The sequence below is a fragment of the Macaca thibetana genome, chromosome 14, assembly GCF_024542745.1.
Source record: "Macaca thibetana thibetana isolate TM-01 chromosome 14, ASM2454274v1, whole genome shotgun sequence".
NCBI classification, from domain to species: Eukaryota; Metazoa; Chordata; class Mammalia; order Primates; family Cercopithecidae; genus Macaca; species Macaca thibetana.
In genome coordinates, this window is record NC_065591.1 from 122645618 (window position 1) to 122672049 (window position 26432).

The following is a 26432-nucleotide window of genomic DNA, read 5'->3' on the forward strand; positions in this document are numbered from 1 at the left end:
CTGAGTTGCAGGTGCAGAGAGGCTGGGAATGTCACAGCCAAGGTGGTTGTCTTGGCAGGAAACTGGAAGAAGTGAGAGGTTCATCTGACCTCTTATTAACTTTTCTGTGTCTAAGGAGTTGGATATAAGGAAAGATGAATTGGATTCCTTATAGTTTATGTTCGAAAGACTGGTCAGATTCAAATCCTGACTCTCCCATTTATTGGGCATAAGACCTGGATCAATTACATCATCTTTCAGTTTCATTTTTTCTCATATGCAAACTGAGAAACTAAAGCTCACCTCAGAAAGCTATTGTTAGGATAAAATGAGATTATGTATCCTAAGAGCATCTGACAGAGGTCCCATCTGGCACTAAGTAAGTGCTTATTAAATGATAGTAGTGTTTATTGTTGATTTTGTCATTATTGGTGTCCATGAGGTTTCTGAGGTGGGGAAATCTCTGAGTTTTTCTCAACAGGTAAATAGTCGTGACCTCTGTAGTTAGAAAATAATATGTGGAGAAAATAATATGTGGTTAATATATTATTTAGGACAGGTGCTAATCTCCACAACAAAGAGATACTAAATTACAGTGCTGTCAACAAAATAGAAGTTTATCCTTCTCTCATCTAACGGTCCCACAGGTAGTGGCACAAAACTAGTGGAGCAGTTCTGCCATGGTCACGTGGCTCCTGCTTCTGAGTCCAAGGCAGCTGCTCCAGTTTATTCACCCCTAAAACTCACAGGGAGTTCCATTGCTGCAAGAGGAAAATGGGTAATGGGTAGGAAAGAAAAGAGAACAAGGCGACACTGGGAAAGGGAAATTGAGTAAAAAATATGGCAAAGGCACATTAGTTTTAGGCATCTGGAAGACTTGGAAAGTTCTTTGCAAGGTGAGGTTACCTTTTCATCCGCCAGAGCTGAATGAGAGGTAGCCTGGTCCATGTAGCTGAATTACAGAGAGCCTCAGAGCCAAAGATCCAAGAAGGGGTTTATCATAGAAGCCTTATAGGTGGAGAATCAGGTAGTCTTCGGGTAGGACCATCATCCCAGTTTGCCTATTACTGCTTCAGTTGTATCAGTGAAATGTATCACTGTCAGTCAGCTTATCTCAAGGATTCATTTGTGAAATTTATTTCTAGTGACCCTTCAGTTACTGCCAAGTCGGAAAGTCTTTCTTTGTCCTATCACCACAACAGCAAAACACACACACTTACACTCCAACCCCAAACTCCCCTATTGGGTAAAAATGCTATGATCAATCTCTTTGGAAAGATAGGGCTCAAGGAAAAATATAATTTGTTCATTTTTTTTTTGGCATTCTTATGTACTAATCATATAGCAAGTACTATAATAGGCACACAATGCACAAGGACAAATGAGACGTGAACCCTGATTTCAAAATGTTCACAGTCAATTTTGGAAGAGAGATCAGGAAACTGATGTTTGCAATAAAATATGTAAGTGGTAAGTGCTATGATGGGAAGAAGCCCAGGATCTGTAAAAATGCAAGGGCAGTATGCCTGGCTCAGCCTAAGGAAAGCAGGGCAGGTTTCCTGGACATGGTCACCTTAAATTCTTACCGAAGGAGGGTTATTAATTACTCAGGTGAAGTAGCTATTGGAAGGAGGATGGTGTGTAGGGGAGAGGAAGTTGTGTCAGAAGAAGAGAGAAGGAAGCAAAGGGAGCCTGCATGCCTGAAACATAGATTAGGCAAGAACAGACTTCAGAGCTGACACTTAAGAAGGAACCATATTGGTTGAATGACAACCCCACTCCAAAAATCTCCCTACCCTGCCAACTCTCTCCTTGACCAGGGTGCTCTTGCTGTAAGAACTGCATGGGGATCCTAGTAAGTCGCTGAGAAGTGAGATGCTCCTTTTGAAGACTTCATCTTTAACCAGTGCTCAATATTCTGGAAAGCAGGTGAATGAAATCAATCAGAGTCTAGAAATTGTCCAGGACTCCTGCATCCATGTCCTCAGCATGTCCAGCCAGGGATGATGCAAATGCATACCAGAAAATGTGAGCTCTCAAAATGCAGGTGAAGCACATAGGAGCTCACCCTTCTCCCCAGAAGTGTCTAATGCCAGCTGGATATTTTTCTCTAGTGGAGCTGTGTTGAGCTGATCTAGGGTCCAGGAAAGTTATGAGGTTAGAGGATCTTCGCATGTTTTCCATGAATAACACAAAGTATTGAATAAGACAATTTGTTAATAAAATTACACATTGCTGTGATCAGATCCAATCAAAATCTTAATCGATATTTATATTAACATTTGACAGAACTCAAATTCAGTGAGCATCTCCTCCTGGAACCAGGTCCTGTCCTAGTCCAGGCCTCATCTTATTCATCTCTGTTATCCTTGCTGCATTTTTTTTTTTTTTTTTTTTTTTTTTTTTTTTTGAGACAGAGTCTTGCTCTGTTGCTCAGGCTGGAGTGCAATGGCATGATCTTGGCTCACTGCAACTTCTGCCTTCCCGGTTCAAGCAATTCTCCTGCCTCAGCCTCCTGAGTAGCTGGCATTACAGGCATACGCCACCACACCTGGCTAATTTTTGTATTTTTAGTAGAGACAGAGTTTCACCATGTTAGCCAGGCTGGTCTCAAACTCCCAACCTCGGGATCCACCTGCCTCGGCCTCCCAAAGTACTGGGATTACAGGAGTGAACCACCACGCCCCGCCTCTGGCTGCATTATTAGCAACACCAACAGGTACTTCGGGGATGCAATTCTTGGCCTTGGTCAAAAAGAAACCCTTTGGAAGGTGTCTCTTTTCTCTTCAGGTAGGTCTCCCTTAACAGCTGCCACAACTTCAGACTCTTCACTGAATAAGGAAGAAAAGAGTGGGGCTTGTCTTTCAAGCACAGTCAGTCAGGAGGGCAACACCTTTGCTAGGAGAAAGGATCTTACCTGAACCTGCCCTGACTTCTGCATTTTTAGCTGGATTCCTCTCTGCCTTTAATGGGATGAGTGTTGGGAGACACTCTTCAGAACGAAAACTGAAATTGGTTGCAATGGCAGATCACTAAACCTCTATACCTTAGGCAAGGCTTAAGGTGTGTTTTGAAGATCAGACCAGGTTCCATTTTGTAGAGGCAAAATGTCTTTGCTGGAAGGATTTCTGCTTTCCTGATCTGGAAACAAATGAACACCCCTGTCTCCAAGACATCCTGGGGGTCCTTTTTTCTCTAGAGAAACAAAAACCCATCTTTTCTGTTCAGTCTCCCTCCATAAGGCAACTCCCACTCCTCAGCCAGCAAGATGCATTGGCAGTGATGGATACACCCCAATTCTCACACACATCCCAACAGAGTTGGAGGGTGAGAGGGCGCGAGGAATGATGAAGAACACATCTGGAAGGCATTGTGGAGTGAAGACTGGAGGCGTTCCCTCGCCTGCACTTAGGAAGAATTCATGGGTATTCTTGCTGCAGCCACTTCATTTATCTGGATCTCTCACAAAAGAGGCATGCATAATTGAATGGCCAAAACAAGCGCCTCATGCAGGAGAGTGGAGGGGCCTGCGTGCGGACTGTCTGGTGCATGCATGCGGTGTGTGGTGCATGCATGCAGTGTCTGGTGCATGCATGCAGCTGTGCAGGATATGTTCTCTGACAGCATCTTCTGTGGCCATCGCATTGCTTTATGTTTAATGCCTCAAATGTGGCACACTGTTTGGTAGCGGGTATTGTTTATCTAAGTAGATGGATGCTGGACCGTCACTATGGGATGGGTGATGCAGGGAAGACATGCACAGTCTCCTGACTTGGTCTAGAATCTCGATTGCTCTTTTCTAACTGCAAGTCTTGCCACATTAATGGTCACAAAATTAACTTATTAAGCCACAGTCAGCATTTCTTTTTTAAAAAAAGAATAGGATAGAAAAGAATATAAAATTTCGGGATGGATACACACACACACACACCTCACAATGTATCTCTATATAAAACGTGAATTGTGATAAAAACAAATTGAAAGCCATTAGTGTATATGTCTTTTAAGTCCCTCTTACACCTGAAATTCCGTCATAATCCTATGATGCTTCTACTTTGTGTTGAGCCTCGTGCAAGGCACTGTGGGATATGAACAGGTTTAACATGTATTTCTAGTCTGGGGGCCTAATTCAGGGAAGCACAAATCAACTGATATGTCTAAGCTCCTCCCCTCCACCAGGCACCCGGCTAGACTCTCTTGTGTTTTTTCTTTTAATCTCAGCAAAAATCCTGTGAGATATGTATTGTTCTTTTTTATGTTCCAGGTGAGGAAACGGGTTGAGAAAGGCTAAGTCACTCCATTTAGGTCACATGGCAATCATGGAGCACAAGACATCACATGAAATAACCAGGGATGGTAGAATTTGGGATCACAACTTCATTCCAAATGTTTGATACAGGCAATAATGGTAATAGAGGATGCATGGAAGAAGAGATCAATGTGAAATACTCTGTACAAGCAAACTGGTTGTCACCAGTTTCATAACCTTTGTTTAGGAAGCCAATTTTAGTTGGAAGGACAGAAAAAATGTAAGTTCAGATCAATTCAAAAAACACTGACTGCATTCCAGATACTGTGTTAGCAATTGGAGCACAGCAACATGTTTTAAACATCCCTGCCTTCAGGGAGCTTCCCGTCTAGAGGAGGAGGTTGCAGAAGGGATCATTGGAGTAGTATGCCCATCTCCATAGCTGAAAGCATTACGGGGGTCAAGCAATTTCCTGGTACCTGGAACATATAGGTGTAAAGGAGTGGCCCGTGTAAAAATATTTATTTCCCCAGCTACCAAGGTTTCACTTAGTAGAGAAAGAGCAATTTACTGAATTGTATAGAATGGCTGGAAGAGCGAGGTGCTTTTTCAGAGCAGCCAAGAGTATAGTCAGGGAGTTTCTGGGGCATGGGAAGGCCCTGATTCAGCAACTCTGAATAAAACCCAAGGTATATTTAAACGGCCGGAGTGTGGGCTTGGATAAGATTCATTCAACCTGCTCTGTGTTCAGGGCTGCCTGGGCGTCGCTCCAAGGGCCCAATCATCTTTTGGGTGTCTCATCGTTGCCTCTCAATCATGTGTGTCTTATTATTTCAAAATTCCATGCCAGGGCTAAACGACCTCCCTCGTGGTTTACTGGCACCCACCATCCGCTTCTCTCTAGCATTTGCCCGTCTCTATCAGAGCCAGCTCTTTTGCCCTGGATTTCCTTCTTTGTCCTCTTCTGTGTTCCCCTATCTGCTTTTTGCTAAAGCTCAGCAAAATGTCTCTTTGTCCATCTCCTCTTTTTCTCCCACTCATGTCATTCCCAATTCATGCCTCAAAGAGTGCCTGTAAGGCATCCGTTACACACAGAACACATGCCGACTTCCTCAAACACCTGCTGTCTCTCAAACTGAGCTCCTTTCGGAAGTTTTCCCTGACTCAAGATCAGAGAGACACGATCTCACCTTATAGAAACATCCCCTTTATAAATCTACTTCTTAAAATGAATTCAGTGCAGCAGATACACAAGATCATTAGGAACGGCAGCTGCTTTAGCTTTGCTATGTGGCCTTGGAGCAGGTGTTTCCAATGGAGGAATCCCTTGTCTTTCTACTACATAATTGAGTGGTACCTGGCATGCTGCGGAGTTCAGCCAACAGAAGCAATGCGGGGATAGACCAATCCACTCACACACAATTAGTGGATTTCTTATGTTCTGGGGGATCCCGAAGATTAAAACATAAACTGTGTCCTTTGGTAGGTTACACTGGAGCTAGAAAGGGGGATACAGGCATATTAGTAAAGAATTCGTGACAAAAGACAGAATCCTAAGTGGAAAGGCATGTATGATTCTGGGCTGCTATACCAGGCACCTTTGTTGGTTTGTTTCTCTTCTCTCTCAGGCCCACGGTCTTTCCGGGAATGATCAGACAGCTCCTCAGCTCTTTGCTTCCCATGCCCCCACAGTGCATCCCTGCATTTCACCTGTCCTGCCTTCCCCAGCAGTCAGGAGGTGGCTCCCTGAGGATGAATAAGGAAGGGGATTTCATCCTCCATGCATTGTGCTCAGTGCCAGGATAGGCATCCTGATGAGCCAGGATCTGGGAGCAAGTGCAGAGGGGATGAAATCATACAAAACTCAGTACCGAAAGAAAAAGGAAAATCAAATAAAAGCAAAATATTTTCTGCCTATTTTTTCCATTCAAACTTCTCAACTGTATACAAATATTTGATGATTGCATTTTCAAATAAAGAAATGAATATGGAAATATCCAAAGTGAAATATGAAAGCCACTCTTCACTGCTGTCTGTCCATTGATTCCCCCATCGACTCCCCTCTCAATATATAGGTACATTTATACCTGTCTTTTATCAATAAATGGGATGCGATCTTCATTGCTATTTAATTTTTTAAATATAATAATAGGACAGAGATACCTCCATGTGAGGACACATATCCTATACCAAAATTCATAGAGCTACATCTCATTCTTTTCAACAACTGTGTAACATTCCACAGAATGGAAGAACAAACGTGTACTTTAAAATATCTCTTCTTGACCGGGCGCAGTGGCTCACGCCTGTAATCCCAGCACTTTGGGAGGCCAAGGTGGGAAGATCACGAGGTCAGGAGATTGAAACCATCCTGGCCAACATGGTGAAACCCAATCTCCACTAAAAATACAAAAATTAGCCGGACGTGGTGGCATGCTCCTGTTGTCCCAGTTACTTGGGAGGCTATGGCAGGAGAATCGCTTGAACCCGGGAGGTTGAGGTTGCAGTGAGCTGAGATCATGCCACTGTACTCTGGTCTGGTGACAGAGCGAGACTCCGTCTCAAAAACACAAAAAAAGAAGAAGAAAAAAAAATCTCTTCTTGAGGACATCTAGGTAGTCCTTGTTTTTATAGTTACATAGCGGCTGTAGATGGTTCTTTGTGTCTTCGTGTATTTCTCTACAATAGAGGACCTAAGAGTAGAATTGTTGACTCAATGGGAATGCACATTTAAAATGTTGATTGACACTGCCCAATAGTGGTAAAAACGCTCATTTCTTTCATCCTCAACAAGTCTTGATCTTATCAATATTTCTACAAATATTACCAATCTATGGCAGGTGGCAGAGTAGCGAATCTTGTTGTTTGAAGACCTTTGCTTGCTAATAATCTTGAACATCTGATGTTTAATTATGTATTTGATTGTCTTTCCTTTCTGTGTATTGTCTGTTGCTTGTCTGTTTTAATATTGAGGTGTTTCTGTGTGTGACAATACACTGGCTGGCAAGGGGAGCACTGTCAGTCCCTCAGGGATCACCTTCCGGGTTGGGAGCCCCCTTGCCCAGGGTCACACCCTTCCCACATCTGACTATATTCAATGACTCATTGAGATGTAGGTGCCATGGCCTGGCCATCCCAGCACCTACAAGACAACTCTGTTGGGACAGTTGTACTCCAGAGATCCCATGGGGTCTGCTTGGTGCTTTTGGGCCAGCTTCATAGCTCAACCTCTTTCCCTGGCCAGTCCTACCTCTTTTCCCTTTTCTTCAGGTTTTGGTACCTTAACAAGCATCCTGCACCATTGCTCCATCTCAGAGCCGGCTTGCCAGAGCCTCTGCCTTGCAGCAGACTGTCTGCCGCTATCCTCATCGTGCCTAACGGGACCTTTTGCACTCTGGATACCAAGTGAATGCTGGCAGCGTAATGGGTGCCAAATTTATGGAAGCGAAACTCTTGCCTTTTCTCCAACTCTGATGTCAGCCCTTTCCACTAGGTGGCAGAAGCTGAATCTTAGACACGACCATCATCAGCCCTTTCCTGGTCTGGGTCCAGGTTTGGGGGGGCCCTGGTGGCAGCATGTGGTGGATCCTCAGTCACTTTTTGTCCACATTGGCATTCCCTGGGGAACACTTATTCCCTCTTGTTCTTGGTGCTCAAGTTAAAGCTGACTCAGTCCTTGCCCCAGTTCAAGGTGACTTTACTTGCTACTTCAGTGCCATTACTGCGTATATTGGGAAAACTTGGCTATTTTTATGCATGTCAGGCATGGGGGAAATGTGTGAGAATGTGTCAAGTCCATCCTGCAAGACACACCACCCCTCTTCTCTCCCATAACACTGGGCTGAGGGGAAGGAGTGGAAACACTAGGGGCTTGTTCCTCCCTGGGCTGTTCCACTTTGGAAAAGGGATGTCGGATTGTTTGTTTTTTGAGTTTTCTGTCATTAGCAAACCTCGCTACCCCTTGCCCCCTGCCGCCCCAACACACTGCCCCTGCAGAACCAGGCACAGTCCCTGGCCAGGGCTGGGGCAGAATCTCTTTCTCATCAGTTCTCTTTACTTCCCTTTCTTCTGCCCTTCTTCCTAAGCCAATAGAATCTTGAATGAGAATCAAGACAATAAAATCTTAACATTGAGGTGGCTACAAACACATTTTTCCAAATAGTTTATCTATGCTCCATCCTAACCTTTTGAAATTCAAAAACTGTGAATGGCCTCTTTGTTCTCTGCATTATGCTGTGTCATCTCTTCTCTGAGGCGATGAACATAGAATGCCCCGGCTGCTGCCAAGTGGGGAGGGGCAGTTGGTGGGGATGGGGCGGGTGTAACAAGAAGTTAGAGAAAACTCAGTTATTATATCAAAATATTATTCCACTGCACTGGTGTTTCTTTCACTTGTCTTTTAACTTTGTTTATGGAGTCTTTTGTCATGCAGACATTTATAATTTTTGTACAGCAAAACCTGTCAATCTTTTCCTTTATAAATTCTAGGTTTTGTATCTTTCTTAAGAAAGCCTTCCAATATATAAATTAAAAATAAATTCTCTGATATTTTTCTCAAACACTTTAGAATTTTGCTCTTTACCTTATGCTCTTAAATGCATTTTGAATTATTTTTTTTGTACCAGATAAGAAATTAAGGGGCTTCTCTCTTTCTCTCTCTCCCTCACCCCTTTTAGATAGACAGCTACCATTTTTTAACACCATTTGTTTTATAGACTATTTGTTTTATAGACCATTTGTTTTATAGACTGATTTAAAATTCCATTTTCGTTATCAACTAAATTCTGATAGGTGCACAACTCTTATTCTAAGCTCTATATTCCAGAATTTTCCAGATCATTGTAAGGATGAGATAGTTATATATTGCTCTTTCAATTGGCTTCCATTCCTGTGTACATTTTGTGAAAATGAATGTGATTCTAATGTCTAAAAATAATATGTTTTCATGCAACATGGCTGCTAAATTCAACAAGATACTTCATTTTTAATTCACTCAATATAAACCCCAGTGAACTCTTCCAATTCTGGAGAAAAACAAATTGTCTACCCTGGACTCCTAAGAAATTATAAAGATAATTTCGACTGTACATAATTTTGTACATTATGAAACTTCATTGTATTATTTTAATGTATTGATAGATACATTTTAAAATATATTTGAGGATTATTGTACTCAGAGTTTCTTCCTCTTGAGTCAAAATTGGCAATTCTATATTCCTAAAAAAGCTTCTATTTTATGCAGATTTTCAAAAGATTTGGTTTAAAGTTGTACCCAGCAATTCTCCTAATATTTAAAATTTAATTCACGTCTTCTTTCTTACTTCGAATGTTGCTTGGATAACACATTTCCTTTGATCTGACTGCTTGAGTTTTATGTATTTCTCTTTTTTTCAAATAACTAGATTTTATTTTATTGATTAAGTTTTCTCTTTTGTTTCTGTTAGATCTTTCTTTTCTGGCTATTCGTTATTTTCATTGACTTTATTATTCATTTTCAAGTTTTCCTTAGAGCCAATGTTGGCCATTTGGCAAGTTCTGGCCAAGAAAAAGTACCATTTTTATGTGTGAGGGAAACATTTGCTTTCCTGATAAAAGAGGATAGAGAAAAGCTGATAAATCCATTCATATTCTGTTTCTTCCTGCTTGGACTATGGACATAATTTCTGGAGAACCAATTGACATTTTGAGAGACAAGACGAAGACAAATGGAATTGCAGCAACATTGGCCATGTTCTTGTTTAGGCACTGAACCACTGAGCCAGTGACAGTCTGCTCAACTCCCGACTTCTTTTCAAGTGACGAAAAACAGCAATAACAACTGGTTCTCTTTGTTTAAGTCACTATACACATATATTTTGCTACTTGTGAAATATATATAACAAAATAATAACAGATATTATGCCTACTGAATTTATTTATAATCTTTTCTACCATCTAATAACTTCCTTTAAATCTGTAAATTTCCTTTTGTCACTTTCATGAGATTTAATGTATAAGGCCAGGCATGGTGGCTCACCTCTGTAATCTCAGCACTTTAGGAGGCTGAGGTGGGTGGATCATTTGAGGTCAGGAGTTTGAGATCAACATTGCTAACATGATGAAACCTCATCTCTACTAAAAAATACAAAGATTAGCCAGGTGTGATTGTGGGTGCCTGTAATCCCAGCTACTCTGGAGGCTAAGTCAGGAGAATTGCTTGAGCCTGGGAGGCGGAGGTTGCAGTGAGCTGAAATCACGCCACTGCACTCCAGTCTGAGCAACAGAGTGAAACCCTGCCTTAAAAAACAATTACACCATGGAATACTATGCAGCCATAAAAAAGGATGAGTTTGTGTCCTTTGTAGGGACATGGATGCAGCTGGAAATCATCATTCTCAGCAAACTATCGCAAGAACAGAAAACCAAACACCTCATGTTCTCACTCATAGGTGGGAACTGAACAATGAGATCACTTGGACTCGGGAAGGGGAACATCACACACTGGGGCCTATTATGGGGAGGGGGGAGGGGGGAGGGATTGCACTGGGAGTTATACCTGATGTAAAGGACGAGTTGATGGGTGCTGACGAGTTGATGGGTGCAGCACACCAACATGGCACAAGTATACATATGTAACAAACCTGCACATTATGCACATGTACCCTAGAACTTAAAGTATAATAATAAAACAAAATAATAATAATAATATTTATAAAATAAAATAAAAATAAATAAAAATAAACAATTAAAAACATAAAAAATAAAAATAAAAAAGGTTTAATATATAATGTTCTCATTCTTTCATCAATATTTGTAATTTCTGTCTGAATCCCTGTTTAACTAGGATTTTTCTCTTTTGGAGTAAAGAAAAAGAATTTCCTTATTTCTCTGTTAATTTCTGTTATTGCATTTCAATCTGAGAATGAGCCCAGAGCATTGTGATTGTTAAGGTGTATGTAGACTTTGTATGACCTAAAGATGATCTGCTTGTGAAAATTTCATTGTGTTTGGAAAGGCTGAGCATTTACTATTCATGAATTTAAATTTCTGTCTGTTTTTTATATCTGCCCATCCATCCATCTTATTCATTTAATTATTTTCAGAATGTTGACTTATTACTAAAATCACTGTGTCCTATGTGTTTTTCTTATTTGTGCTCTCAGTTTTTAAAGTTGCATGAATATTTTTTACTTTAATTGAGGAATTGTCAATTTCTCCTTGCATTTACAAAAGTTTTTAATTTAGTAACCTTTTTGTTTATTTCATCAAAGCTCATGACTATTATTTCTTCTTAGTGGATTACACTATTTATCCTAGAATATCTTTGTTTTTCTCATGGTTAGTCTTTTCATCTTGATTTCTGTTCCTTTTGATATTAACACCATTGTATCTGTTTTCTTGTTATTATTTTCCTTGCACATTATTAAAGCTTCTGGATAGCATTATTTTAGATGTACCTTAAAAAATAGCATAAATTATATATTTTTTCCAATCTTCAAATCTCTGTGTTTTTTATAGAGAAGATTCATTCACTCATATTTATTGGAAGTAGTAAAATGGGAAGACTTTTTCTAGTCACCTGCCTTTATGTCCCATTCTTTGAAGTTGTTTACCTCTTTCAGATTTTTTGCTGTATTTTTAAAGTTCTCTGTATTTCTGTTTTTGTATTTCTGTTTTTGTCTTTTTTCCTTCTCAATAGTTTAGAAGTTATGATCTTTCTATTTTTCTGCATACTATTTATACATCTTTAACACATGGAATTTTTTTTTCTTTTCTTTCTTTTTTCTTTTTTTTTTTTTTTTTTTTTTTTTTTTTTTTTGAGAGGGAGTCTTGCTCTGTCACCCAGGCTGGAGTATAGTGGCCCAATCTCATCTCACTGTAACTTTTGCCTCCCGGGTTCAAGCGATTCTCCTGCCTCAGCCTCCTGAGTAGCTGGGATTACAGGCATGTGCCACCATGCCTGGCTAATTTTTGTATTTTTAGTAGAGACTGGGTTTCTCCATGTTGGCCAGGCTGGTCTTGAACTCCTGACCTCAGGTGATCTGCTCACCTCAGCCTCCCAAAATGCTGAGATTCAGGCATGAGCCATTGTGCTCGACTGGAATTCATGTATTTTTCTAAAAATATGTAGAGCTAGTCATTATTCTTTAGCTTGTCTTTTCTTCCTGCTTTCTTGTTCCACTGCTATCCCCCTAGCAAAATCCTTGGTCTCTCCTATGTCAAAAGTATCTGACATTTAAGTTTAAGATGTTAAGAATTATTTATTTTTACAAAACCATCACATCAATAATGATTTAAATTGAATATAAATAATACTGGTTTATTTCTACTCTACTATTACTTTTATCTCTATCACTTTGGCATTTAGAATATGCTTTCTGTCTCCTTTAGCATTTTTTATAATAATCATTATGTTCAATAAAACTATCCCGAGATTTGTCCGTATCTAGTGAACGGCGTCTTCCAGCATAGGCCTTACAGGAGGTGTCTCCGGAACACAACTCCTGCTTGTTAGCTCACTGCCATGGCCTTAGTTTGGGGCCTTCACATTTTTCGCCTAAACATTTTTTGACCTCCTAATTGGTCTTTCTGCTGCCATTTGGGACTTAGCATGAGCTAAAAACAACAACAATAACAACCACCACGACCAAAATTACTTTCCTTAAACCACTGAGATTCTAAAGTTTTTTCTTTTGTGTCAGTTATTGTCACTCATCTTAATTAATTCAATAACCATTATATGCATAACTGCTGATCAGTATCCCACTTCAACTGTGAACAACTTTACAGAAAAATAATACTAATAGCTGTATCTATAGTAGTTGGAAAGTGTCTGCCTCACAGTAGGTGCTGAATAAGTACTGGACCATAACTGAGAAAATACATGGTGTTCTCCTGGATGGCGTGGGTGAATGGTCACAATGTTTAGATCAGACAGAGCCGACCACAGTGTCTGACTGTAGCTTGAGCTCGATAACACTTGTTGATAGTTTGATTTATGAATGCACATCTTTAAGTCTAACTTGACAGAGAAACATAATAAAATCCTACGCTATATATAAAGGAAATAAAGCACTCAGCACTTCTGTAATATGAACAATGCTTTTCTAAAGTGGGGACATCATCTGGAATCAGTAATTGCAATGTAAAGGCTGAGGGGCAGACCTCATGCATTCTTTTTCTGATTTGATTATATTGTGTCTGCTTGATTATTTTGCTGCTCGCTTTTCCTTCCTATAAGATAAGGAAGAAAACCAAGGTAAGTAAAGCATAGTATAATAACCAATAAACATGTGGAAATTCTGGTTGTATTTTCACTACTTTCACTTTCACATGTGATTTTGATTGAACTACTTTTGTAAATGCAGAACACAAACTGGAAGAGAAAGAATGTGTTAGGTCGTTGGTTTTTTGTTTTTTTTTTTTCTTGCTATAGAAAAATAGCTGAGGCTGTATATTCTTGTAAAGAAAAGAGGTTTAATTGGCCCACAGTTCTGCAGGCTGTACCGGAAGTGTGGCGCCAGCATCTGCTCTGCTTCTGGTGAAGCCTCAGGGAGCTTTTACTCATGGCAGAAGGCGAAGCAGGAGCAGGCCCATCACATGGTGAGAGTGGGAGCAAGAGAGGGAGAAGCAGGAGGCCAGACTCTGAAACACACCAGATCTCACATGAACTGAGAGAGGACTCACTTATTATCAAGGAGATGGTGCTCAGCCATTTGTGAGGGGTCCTCCCCCATGATCCAATAACCTCCCACCAGGCTCCACCTCCAACACTGAGGATCACATTTCAGCATGAGATTTAGAGGAGACAAACATATAAAGCATATCAAAGGAGGAGAGTGTGCTATGAGTGTGTGTATGACTGTGCCTTCAGCTTTTATTAGGAGTTACATTTCCTTGCCCCATGTAGGTGCTTTACTTTTGCAGTGACATTTCTATAGACATTTCATTTCTAATAACATCAAACACAAACATCCTCACTAAAGCCATGTTCCCCCCTAAAAGCCTTTGCAATGGCACAAGGATGTTTCTGGACTGTTGCAGCTGGCACAAACCATGTCTGTGTGTGCACAGTTCTCTTGACATTGACAGGAAGTGGTGAATTGAGGGCCCCTAATCTCACCTTCTCCCAAGAATAGACTTCTCTTTTGAATGAGATGGACATGGGGAACAACATTTCACCTGGGCTGTACTTCCTCTCCCATATTTCAGTAGCCAATTGTAATACATTTTGTCAATATATACCACCCCCAGAAAGCTGTTTTGGGCTAAATGCAAGGAAGATATACTGAAGCTTAATTTTATCTATTAAGTCAACCACCTACACTTAATTTACAAACAAAAGAAAATAAAGACAAAAAGAAAAGAAATCAAAGGTAGAGCCAAAGAAATCAAAATTGTAACATAAAATCAGTCTTTATTTCCTTAAAAACTTTCCCCCAAAATAATCATATATCTCTACTTAATTGAAAAAAAAAAACCAATGTTCCTCTAATAGGAGACCTAATATATGCTTTGAGCATCTTGAGTGCCAATGGCTTTCCATGTATGCTGTGTTTAATCTTGTGAGGTTGTTTTTCTTCCCCATGTTCACTAATGGGGCATCTGAGACTCAGACAGCTCAAGTGTCCTATGAGTAACAGCTGTGTATACACGGAGACACATATACTGGGAGAAGAAGCCAGGTCTACCTCCCCTCAATAGCCATGCCATCTATTCTGCCTCTAGGCCTCTAAACTAACTGCAGGGACTTTCTTCTTCCATATGGTGTTTTTATTCATATTTTTGCCATTGTCATTATGTTATCTGTGCATATTTTCTTTTATGTTCTGTAGTAAATAAAGATGACCAATTCCTGAACATGGAGAAGAGGGTCGGGTGTTAGGACACCTTGGTTCCTACCACCCCTTCACTGCTGCCTCATTGTTTGTTTTTGGCTGGGAGTTTCTCTTTTCAGGGAAAGTCAGGAAATCCAGGTTCTATTTTTCATCCTGTTACTTTTCTAAGATCACTTCCAGATGGAGCATGCTATCATTTTCTATGCCTCAGTCTCCCACCCTAAAACAAAAATGACAATAACAAGCACTGATGAACACATATTTAATAAGAAGATTATGAAATAGGATATGTAAATGCCCTTTGAAAATATAAATGCAACTTAGAGATATACATGTGTTCATATATCATGGTCACAGAATATTTTGCCAAGGGCCCCAACATTCGTTAATTTGCTTTCACTACCATTTAGCTTTGATCGCAGCCTAATCTAAAGCCCATGCAGAATGGCAGGAAGGACTTGCACAGTGGGCAAGAATCAAAATTCTTAGTGAGACAAAGGGCAGAGTGTATGGGTATGGGTGGGTGGCTCAGAGCACTTCAGAATGATTCAGGTAACTGTCTCCCTCTTTCCTCTTCTGGGTATAAATCAAGGGCTCCAGCTTTCTAGGCTGCCAATTCAACACCTTTTATAGGGACTTAATTCACTCAGAAATTAAAAATATATACATATCCCTAGCAGAAAGAACCATTATTCTTCAGCATGACACATGATTTGATTTTAAGCCTTTATGTGTCTTGTCTATATTCTACTGTGGGTTAGAATCAGTCAAATGTCTATGATGAACAGTCCTTGCTGCCTGGGCTAGTCACCTCCCACAGAGACTCCACTGATCCCCTCCTCGAGGAATCTTATCTCCTCCCACCCCTGTAAAAGTCATCAGCGTAGTTTTGGTGGGGGCAGCACATGGATAAGTCGGGTGTATGATAAGAGCATTATCCCACGCCCTCCTGCTGCCGCTCTCCTATCTCGTCTCTGGAAAAGCAACTGTTAGAATCACAAAGAAGACCATGTCGGTCATTGTTGCTGTCACCCAGTCTCTCAGGTTTCTGTTCTCGTCCTCACTTCCCCTTTCCCCATACTCCATATGCCCATACCCTGTCCAGGGTTCCAGGTATCTTCTGGTCTCACTATATATGATCTCACTCTTTGTTTTATAACCTATGCTTTCTAAGGAAGCTGAAAACCCTGAGCTTTCAGTGATAGGCCACAGCTGAATTTCTCCATCTTTATAAAAGGCATGGTTGCATTTTTGAAGACTTAGAACTTGCAGTTATAAAGAGTACAATTTTGGGTAAACAAGCCAGAGTGAATTTCTTGGTCAGAGGATTCTTCACAAGGGGCCATCCAATCAAACTTTGAAGGCATCCAGACACATTCTGGAATAAAAGAAACAACATTGGACAAGGACCAAATGAGTTGATTCTATTCCCAGTTCTGTTGTATGAACCTAAGCATGTGATTGCCCTTCTCTGGACACCACTTCTGAGTGTAAAATGACAGCGTGAGATACTCATAGAAGGGTTCCTAAGCTGTATTTCAGAGTCGTCCTCCAAATTCAGCTTGTGGAGTTCAACATGTTTTTAGATAGTATTAAGATAGCATGAAGCCAAATCATTAAAAAATATAATTATTTCCCTAGACCATACTGTTCCTCCCTGTAAAGTCTTCAGAATAGATATGTCCATGGATAGAAATGGCCAAAAGCAGTAAAATGACACTTACCTGTCAAATAAGCTGTGTTATCAGCCCCAGTGTAGGAAAGTGGATCTGCTCCAGGAACCCCCCAAAATCTCCCCACCTTCCTTGAAGCCTGACCTCTACTCCTACCATTGTACTGTGTTCTGTTCAACTGGCTGGTGGGCAGCAGACTGCAAATAAGAGGTTTCCAGGGCCCACGTGCACCAGAGCTACTCATACATGTGATGTATGGGGGTGGGGATGGGGCTAAACCACTGTCCCACAGTCTGCCAAACTAGACTAGAGATTAGCACAACATGGGAAGTTGTCCACATCCAGAGGGCCAAGAGAGGCTTCTCTAGGGGAATGACCTAATTCACCATCTATTCCACTGTTTAAACCTTCAGAAATATCCAATTTTATTGCTTTCACTTTCTTACTCAGAATCAACAGCAGTGATCTTCTCAAATTCCATTCAAACTGTACAGATATTCAAGACTCTCTAGTTTAGACCCAAACTCTATTAACTCTCAGTACTCTTGAACCACAGCCTCAGGTTCATCCACGTTGGATCACGCTGATTTCCACAGAGCTTTATGTTCACACCCAGCCTTTGCCATGCCATTCCCTTCAGTTTAAATAACTTCCCACTTTCTTTCATTCCAAACTGATCAAGACCAATGTTGTTCTGAGAGCTCTCACCGACCATGCCAAGCTACCATGGTCTTTTCCTTTTGAGTCCCAGTTTCACTTAAAGTATAACCAAATATACTACAAGAGAAAGAGCAGGCTCTTGGGTGTTCAGAGACCTGGCCAGTTACTACTTGTACAACTGTGGATAAGTTAGTTAACCTCTTTACTTGAAAATTAAGGATAATAGTATTTATCTTCTGGAAACACTGTAAAGGTTAAATAAAATGCCATGTGGAATTTTCACACAGAAGAGGTTCATTAAGTGGTGTTTTGCTCCCCACTTCCAGAGCCCCAACCTTTAGAAGAAGAGGGATTTTGTCCATTGTGATTTCATCTATGATCTTATTTTAATTCCAATTTGATATCAACACTGGGTACTTCTTCGTTTGTTTGTTTAAGTAAACGGATTCAGATGCCTACATCTCTGCCTAAGGCATTCTCTCCCACAAGCTTCACTTACTATCTAGACATTTTCATGGTAACAGGGAAAGTCATGTGGGAAGGGCAAGAAAGCTAGGACATTTCTACTCATGGCCCTCCAGATGGATGCTTTTAGTCCAGATCCTCTCAGGTGTGAGGGACAGAAGCTCAACTCAAACCAATTTAAGCAAAGAAGGGATCAGGAATTCTGAAAGGTGGGTGTCTGGTTCCAGGCATGACATGTCCTCCTTTCAATGACGGCCTCTCTTCTTGCTCCTTCTTTCCTTTATGTTGACTCCATTTCCTTGCAGAGTTCTCCATGTGTTAGGAAAGATGTCCTCTAGCTACAGCCCCTCTTTCCCCAAAGCACTTGGAAATTTCTCAGGAAAGAAACTGACCAGGCCAGGGGCCTGTGCCCACTCTTACGCCAACAGTAGAGCAGTGCCCACTCCAACAACATCCGACTGATTCCCAGTGTTCTGGGGATGCAGATGCAAGAGTCACCCTGTCTACTACAGATCCAGGAAAAAATCTCTGGCAGTTAGCATCCTGAAGGCACCGAATCACACTCTGAAGTTCTTGTCGAATATTATCTAGCATACTGCTTGGTTTTTTCGAGCAAGCTGATCCTAAAAACCAGGAGCCAATGTGTCTGCATGCTGATCACTGTACTAGGACATTTATAACCTTCATTTTAATGAATTTACAACAACTCTGTGCAGTAGGTATTATTATTTCCACCTTAAGGATGAGGTGGGATGAGACGACATGAGAACATTGAGCATTACTGGATTGAACTTGATCAAGGGACTTAGACTCGAATCCAGGTCTTCTGATTTTAAATCTTAAATTACTTCTGTTATACTGCTCTATGGTAGTTCTTCTTTTTGAGATGAATGTGATACATACAAATCAAGGCCAGATGACTATGCCTGTAATTCAATTAGAAAACACTGAAAACTCTCCTTTTGTAGGACTTTGGGCTTACATCCCTGTGTCCTTAATTTCTGGGCTGCTAACAGTTACACTTTCATTTTAAGATCAGTTTGGGCAACTTATCAATAAATCAGAAAACCTGCTGCTCTAAGTCAAATTCTCAAAATAGACTCACATAATTCAGACATTACCTGTGCCTGGACCCATTCCATTCCCAACCGAAGAGACCATGCTCAGAGCCCCATCCAAGATGGCTGCAACTCTCCCTTTCTGGGGAGACTCCCTTTAAGGTAGGAGGCTGCCTTCTTCCTACTATGGTTTTCACTCTCCCTGAAGTGGCATTGCAAGTCAAAGCTGAACCCTGCCCAACCCCAGATGTGCGAGGGCAGGCTGGCTTCCTCTTCCCCCAGGGCAGGCTCCTCCAAGCTTCTGGGCATGTAAGATCACCCACCGCACGGAGCCTCAGCAGAGGCAGGCCACAGCAGGCGGATGGCAGCAGAGCAGCGGCTTTTGTTAAGTCCTGAACATTATTTCAGCACTGCTCTTTAGATTTAAGCTCCCGCAGTTCTTTCCATAATAGCTGAGAGAAATAAAAAACACTGCCTCCACACCCCTTCCTCCCTCACTCACAGGCACACGTACACCCACCTCCTCCTCCCCCTCATGGTGGCATTCTGTCTGCCAGTCCTTCAAGCCTGGCCCACCATGTGTGAGTGATTATGCATCCCCTCTCCTATGTCTGCTGTCAGGGTTCAGCTGGGATTTGGACAGCAGGGCAGCCAGGTCCCACAGTGAGCTTACTGGACTTATTGTCTATCGTTGGGTGAGGTGACAGGTGTGCATGGGGGCAGTTTACAGACAATCAATCCCTGTTTGTACCAGCTCATTGCACACAGTGCAGATTCCTAAGCTGCCCGATGATAAAAGGTTTATGAAATGCAATCCTAGCTGCCCTCTCCAAAGGAGTTAAAGACCTCATCTGTTTCCCCTTCCTTATTTAAAAAAAAAATTTTATGCCCCTTCCTTGTTTCTTATCTGCAAACAGAAAAATCGTGTCTGTAGTAAAGTTCTTCTAACTTCAAGGCGTGTGGGTGGTGAGAGATTACCATTCTGTCTAGAATTTAAGGTCCCTTTCCGGACGTTAATTTCGTCTTAAGACATTCATCCTCCTCTGCAAAAAAAGTGGACCCATGAACTGGGAAGCAAATGGTGCATAACATAAATCTGGCTAATGCAAAAGGCAAAGTGAGTCCTCCAGACACCTGATGAGAAGTACTTGAGCCTTCTAACTCAGAGGAAGGAGCTCTGATTGCTGAGGAGGGAACTGCGATTTCAAAGTGTCCCCCCTTCCAATCATAGCTCCCCCCAGTCATAACTTCCCCCAGTCAGAGGTTCTTTAGTCATTGCCTCACTTCTGGCAGAAATCTCTAACCATAGTCACAAGCCACCCCAAAGCAGAAGGACCAAGCCATGCGTTCTTTGGGATAGTTGCAACAATGGAGATTCTCAGTCCTAAGCCTGATAGATCCTGAGACTAGAATGGAAAATGGAAAGGAAGTTTGTTGACTGCATTGATGAGACCTGTTCCATTAGGCAAGAGATGTACTTGGTTGAATGAAACCCTTCTGTGTGTAGCCTAGGATCAGCTTTTCGACTTGTAATTATAGCAATGAGCAGCTGACTGATCCAACAGGCCTGTATTGGTGATGCTGTGTTAAACCCAATAACAAAGGAGGAAAAGAGATGCCTTCTCTAGAAGGAGGTTAATGGTGTGCTTTTGTGAAACCTGAGGGCCACTGGGAAATTTTACTTCATGTGGCAAATTCAAGCATTGAAAGAGCTATAGCTCTCAAGATAGTTTAGCATTTAGCTGTGTTCAGAGCCCAAATTAGACTTCTGGTTCGGCAATCCCTGAGGATATATTTTGCCTCAATGAATGCACAAAGCATAATGCTGAGACTGCTCTGTCCAGGAGTCTTAGTTCCCAAGCACAGATAGCTTCCACCAATGCCACATGGTAGACCACATCCATCTCAATTTGTTAAAACAGTAAAATTAATGAAAATTAGTTGATGGTTAGGATGTCTGGCTATGGTTGGGATGGGGGTGTAATTGCTATCCTGTTTCAGATGTGGAGTTGAAATGACTCAACCTAATCCCACAGCCCCTACGGGACAGAACTGGGATTTGGACCCCAAGCAAAGCAGCCCTAAGTCTGTGCTCTCAATCAACAAGTCATGTCAGTGATGCCCAGTGTCTGTGCCTGCCGGGTCCAGACATGGTTACCTTACCTGTATGCAGAAAGTAACTGCCAAGAATCATATTGTGCTAAGATTTATGTAAGAAAAATATTTTCAAGCTTTTATTGCTATACAGAAGGGTAGGATGGGGAATCTCAGACAAGTCACTAGAACCTCAAATCTACTTGGTATATTTCTAACTCTAGTTCTTAATTCATGGTATCCTCGTCCAGCAATATCCTTCCCTCTGCCTCAGATCTAGGATCAGAGTCCCTCTCAAGGTATTCATGACTCCCACCATCTCCAAAGAACTTTACAAAACTGTCATAGAAAACGACCAGCTATCATGTGCGGTCTGATGAAATTCATTCTGTGTACCAACCATTTGAAACTCAGTTAAGATTGAAAGCAGTATATGAGTCTTCCTGTAGTTTTGTATCAACATATTGTAATGTTTATCAATAATCTCATATGCTACTGAAAACAGCAAAAAGATTATACGCTAGGATGCTTGATATCTATTTGAGTCCCTCACGGTGTTTAGCACAGGATATTATTTTTGAAGTTGATCTAAGATGAAAATGCTTAGGTTTAAATCCTGATTCCACTCCTTAACTGTTGTGTGGCTGTGGACAATCTTTTTCTGAGCCTCAAAGCCCTCGTGTATAAAATGGGGAGGATAATATCACCACTTCACAGGTTATGAGGATTTAATGAGAAAAAATGCATACAGAACACTGAGTATCATGCCTAGCACATTGCAAATAAATATCAATGAATATCAACTCTGATGATTAATTTCTTATTATTTGTACACACATGGGAGCTTAATAAACATTGGCAACTGTATAGATTTATTATAGTTCAGAGTGAGGACATTTACAAATGTTAGTGTCTGCCTCTCCAGATTGGGACTAAAGACTTACCAGTGGTCCATGATCTTTGTCATCGTTCTGGAGAGAAATGAAACGGTGGTGAAAGGAAGCCACCTTCCTTTTGCACAGCACTGTTATCACCTTCCGTCACAGTTGTTCCAAAGCATTTAATTACACGTCACTATGCTGAGCACCGCACAAAACGTCTCATCTACAGATAAAATTCTTGTCCATTGGGAGCTCACAGTATCAAGGACATTTTGATAGACATGTGAATTAGAACTTAATGGCAAGAAGAAAAAAGAAAATACCAGTTAACATAAAAAGTCTTTAAAATGGGAAGGAGGATAAGAAATTATTCCAGTTCTATAATTTTACAGACAAGAAGCCAAGGTTCACAGAGGTGAAATGATCTGCCTGAGGCCCCTTGGTTGTGCAGCGCTGTGAGTAGGATCTTGAGGTCCCCAGATCTTGAGGTCCCAGGGCCCCTTCCTCCCATGGTCACAAGATCCCACATTCCAGGGAGGGTTGTTCCTGTTCATACTCAACACAGGGTCAACTTCTGGGAGGCCAAGGCTGGAAGGACTGCTTGAGGCAAGGAGTTTGAAACCAGCCTGAGCAACATAGTGAGACTTCATCTCCACAGAAAATTAGACAAACAAACAAACAAAAAATTAGCTGGTGGGTAAGGCAGGAGGGTTACCTGAGCCCAGGAGTTCAAAGTTGCCATGAGCTGTGATTGCACCACTGCACTCCAGTCTTGGTGACAGAGCAAAAATCTGTAAAAACAAAAAAAGAACGACAGAAAAAGAAAAAAAAATAAAACAAGGTAAATTGTGTGTCTTAGACATGTACAAAATGGCAGTGATGTTTTCATTTCACCTCTGTACACTAAAATACAAACAGACAATGAGTACTTTTCTTCTATGCAGTTTGAAAATACATTAGCATTTTTATGGGGGTTACAAGGAAGTATAATAATTGGCAGTGGAGTTCTAGAAGAATATTTTTAAAATGTGTGTCAAGGCATAGTGGGGGTATGAATGTGTCAGAATTGACTAAGGAAGGTTCTGTGAGAAGCTACATTTTCTTTTTCTTCTTTTTTTTCTTTTTCTTGAGACAGGGTCTGGCTCTGTCGCCCAGGCTGGATTGTAGTGGCGCAATCTCTGCCCACAGCAATCTCCGCCTCCTAGGCTCAAGCGATTCTCCTGCCTCAGCCACCTAAGTGGCTGGAACCACAGGTGCGCACCACCATATCCAGATATTTTTGGATGTTTTTAGTAGAGATAGGGTTTCACCATGTTGTCCAGGCTGCTGTCGAATTCCTGAGCTCAGGCTACAGGCCTTCCTTGGCCGTCTGAAGTTCTGGATACACAGGCGTGAGCCTCTGTGCCCAGCCAGGGGCTACATTTTCCAGATGTTTTGTTCACATCCTCTAAATTGCCTCTCATAAGGGGAAGCCAAAAATTAGAATAAACTTCCAGGCCCTAGAATTAGATCTCTTAAGAAATCATGTATATCCATTAGGTTATTTCTGTTTGGTTTTTATTCTTTCCTGTCACCAAGGAGATTAATGTCTTCAACGCTCTGAGGAACTTCACAAAGTTTACACTCAGAAAGCCCCTCTACATGTCTAACCTGAATCTTTCTTGCTGCAGTTTGAATCACAGATGCTTATATTATTGCTTTAGTAGATGTGGATTGGCTAAGTCAATAAACTCCTACTTTGTTTTCTTTTGAAGAAGGTTCTCCATCTTCAGACTGCAGAACTTCTTCTCAAATACTAGGTACTTGGTACCTTTTCATGGTATCATATACACATGGATGACTTTAGGAAATTGATTTTTAAAAAGTGAATGAAAAAGAGGAATAACATAGATGTTCTGAAACAGGAGTGACAGGAGGAGAAAATAGAAAGTTATTTACTATTTTCAAAGCAACTAAGTAGAAAGGTTGATGAAAGAGAAAAAAAAAAAAAGCTGTCACTGAATGATATTTCCATCGGAGGGGAAAATAGGTACCAACAAATGAAATCTGACTCATCTTTACAAGTTTCACTGAGCATGAAAATGTCCCTTTAAAATTTCCCATAAGCCATGGCTGGCTATGGGATTTTTCCAGTGCAAAGGGAATCTGAGTTCAGGAGGCCAGGGAATGCCAGGGGGAAAGGGATTTTCTGATATTCAGAAGACTCAGAGACTGTCAGTTTAAAAAATGAAAGTAATATAGAAGGGGCAAAGTGGCATTTATCATTCTCTCTCTCCAGGCTCCTGTCTCTTTAATCAGCTAGCCTGATTTGCCCAGTAAATGATTCCTGAGAGAGCGTGTGTGTGTGTGTGTGTGTGTGTGTGTGCCCGCGCGCGTGTGTTGTAGCTCTGTCAATCCTTGGATTAGAACCAATGATTGCAGCTTGTAGGAGGGCTGTCCAGGGCCAGATTGTACAATGTGTCTCAGTGCCAGAGTATGAGTGGAGATAATTACGGAGAAGTCATACTCTCTCACACCCTCGGTTTTCTTGTTGTGTCCTTCAGCAAAACAGTGGATTTAAATCTCCTTGCACAAGCTTGAGAGCAACACAGTCTATCAGGAAAGAAAGAAAAAAACCGAACCTGACAAAAAAGAAGAAAAAGAAGAAGAAAAAAAATCATGAAAACCATCCAGCCAAAAATGCACAATTCTATCTCTTGGGCAGTCTTCACGGGGCTGGCTGCTCTGTGTCTCTTCCAAGGTAAGAGCTTGCTGTTGATTTGCCTACGGTAGACCCAGGAATTGTACAGTGTGCTTTATAAGATTCGCAGACTCCCCGAGTCGGCTGTGCTGCGCTGTTTGCAGGTGGAGGAGAGAGCGTTTAGACAGCATGGCTGGGACTTCATTCTCCCGACTAGGCTGTGAGAATATTGATTTGATTCTGGCTGCTACCGGAATGGGGGAATGTATGTGCATAAGTAAAACATGTTTGGTGCTCCTGTTAGGTCTGTGGTTGTGTGCTAGGCTCCCTGGCTTCATGCACATTCTTGCACACATATACAACGGAGCACACATGTAAGCAGGGGGAAATGACAGATTCGGAGGGCAACAGGGTTGCCAAGGTGTTGGTTATGCGACTGGGAAGAAATTACAAGAGGAAACTTTAAATATCCGCCAGCGAACTTGCAAAGCTTTTAAAAGGAGCAAAGGGGAAAATGCAGGCTAGAAAGAATCAGGTTCAGGTGCTTCTTGTGAGGTTCTGGTCAGCGATCCGGCTTCAAGGGATGAGTCAATTTGCAGCAGTGGGGGACAACTGTCTTAGTTTTGAATGTGTTCGGGGGTGTGTTTGTGGCTGGGGTGGGGGATGTGGATAACAGTCAGATAAAAGGAAGGGGAGTCGGGGCTCTGAAATTCTAAAAAGCTTTTCGAAGTTGAAGGGAGAGAGGCAATAAGAGTCGAATGCTAATTTTCTGTTTATTTATCGGCTGAGCCCGGAGCCCTGGGGGCTGCAGTTGGTGCATGCTTTGATGTTCCCAGTGCTGTGTTCTGTGCATTTGGAATTGGCCTCCACCTTGAGTCCATTTGCTGCACCGTGCCCCCACCCCCGACACCCCATCCCAGCTCTCACGTCCGTTCGTTCCAGCAACAGAATTATCCATTAATCAGCTTGCTCCCACCTGCCCTGTCCTTTGGGGTACCTAGTTTGCCTCTTTTGTATTAAACATAGCTAAACTCGTAAGGATCGAGGCAAGCTGAGAAACTTTCCCAGGGTGACCCAGCAGGGCTCTGGGAGGAGGAGCCCTCTCTTGGGAGGTGAGGCTCAGTCCTATGCAGTTGTATTCCCAGAGGAAAGTTCCCTCTGACCCAGTGAAAAACGCTGGGAAGTCCCACCCCCTCGCCCTCTTCTCCCCCTGCAATATGGAGTTCTCCTGATCTGGACTGAGTCCTGAGCTGTAGTCCTGCTGACTCTTCTCCGAGGTTAGGACCTAGGGATTGCTGCTGTCCTCTTTACATAGGTTGCAGTGGCTGCAGTGTGGATCCACGTAAGGTGGGCGGAGAGACTAGGCTGGAAAGACCAAATGTGTACACCCTTGACTGGGGCTCGACGAAGAAGGCAAGGAGGGGGACAGAAAGGATCTGTGTCGCATGATAAGGAAGTCTAAGGTGGTGAATCTTGCAGGGATGTCCATGATGTCACCTGCTGCACCCAACACCAGGAGGCATGGGCCTCAGGATCTCCCTCGTCTCCCCTAGGGGCTTTGGTGGGTGTATGAGTGAAGGGAGTCAACTTGGAGGCATCCTTGATTGACTCCTCTTATATAATATGGAGCAGTATCAGCGTGTGTGTGCGTGCATGTGTGTGCGCCCCTGCTTGTTCTGGGTGCACAAGAATGAAGTAGGGAGACTGAGTTCAGGATCGGGCACTTTCGGGAAAGCGGTTTCTATGGGGGCTGACGGCAAAAATGAACACTAAGCAGGAAGGGGTAGGGTGAGGGGTCAGAGGTAGGGAGAGGGAAGGTCCCAAGCCCTCAGTAATTTCTGTCTCTCCTGAGGTCCATGTCTCTTCTGTCTGTAAC

General features: G+C 41.9%; 1 protein-coding gene across 4 annotated transcripts in view; it reads left to right on the forward strand.

Moving 5' to 3' along the window:
* NTM (neurotrimin) overlaps positions 1–26432 on the forward strand; it is a 1177876-nt gene that overhangs the window by 189493 nt on the left and 961951 nt on the right. For 3 of the 4 annotated variants that reach the window (XM_050755984.1, XM_050755985.1, XM_050755988.1), the window contains exon 1: positions 24035–24616. In XM_050755984.1, coding sequence (XP_050611941.1) covers positions 24535–24616 — 82 coding nt within the window. In that variant the 5' untranslated portion in view covers positions 24035–24534. Of the gene's footprint in view, positions 1–24034; positions 24617–26432 lie in introns of those variants that run through there. The other variant, XM_050755983.1, reaches the window with a different exon arrangement.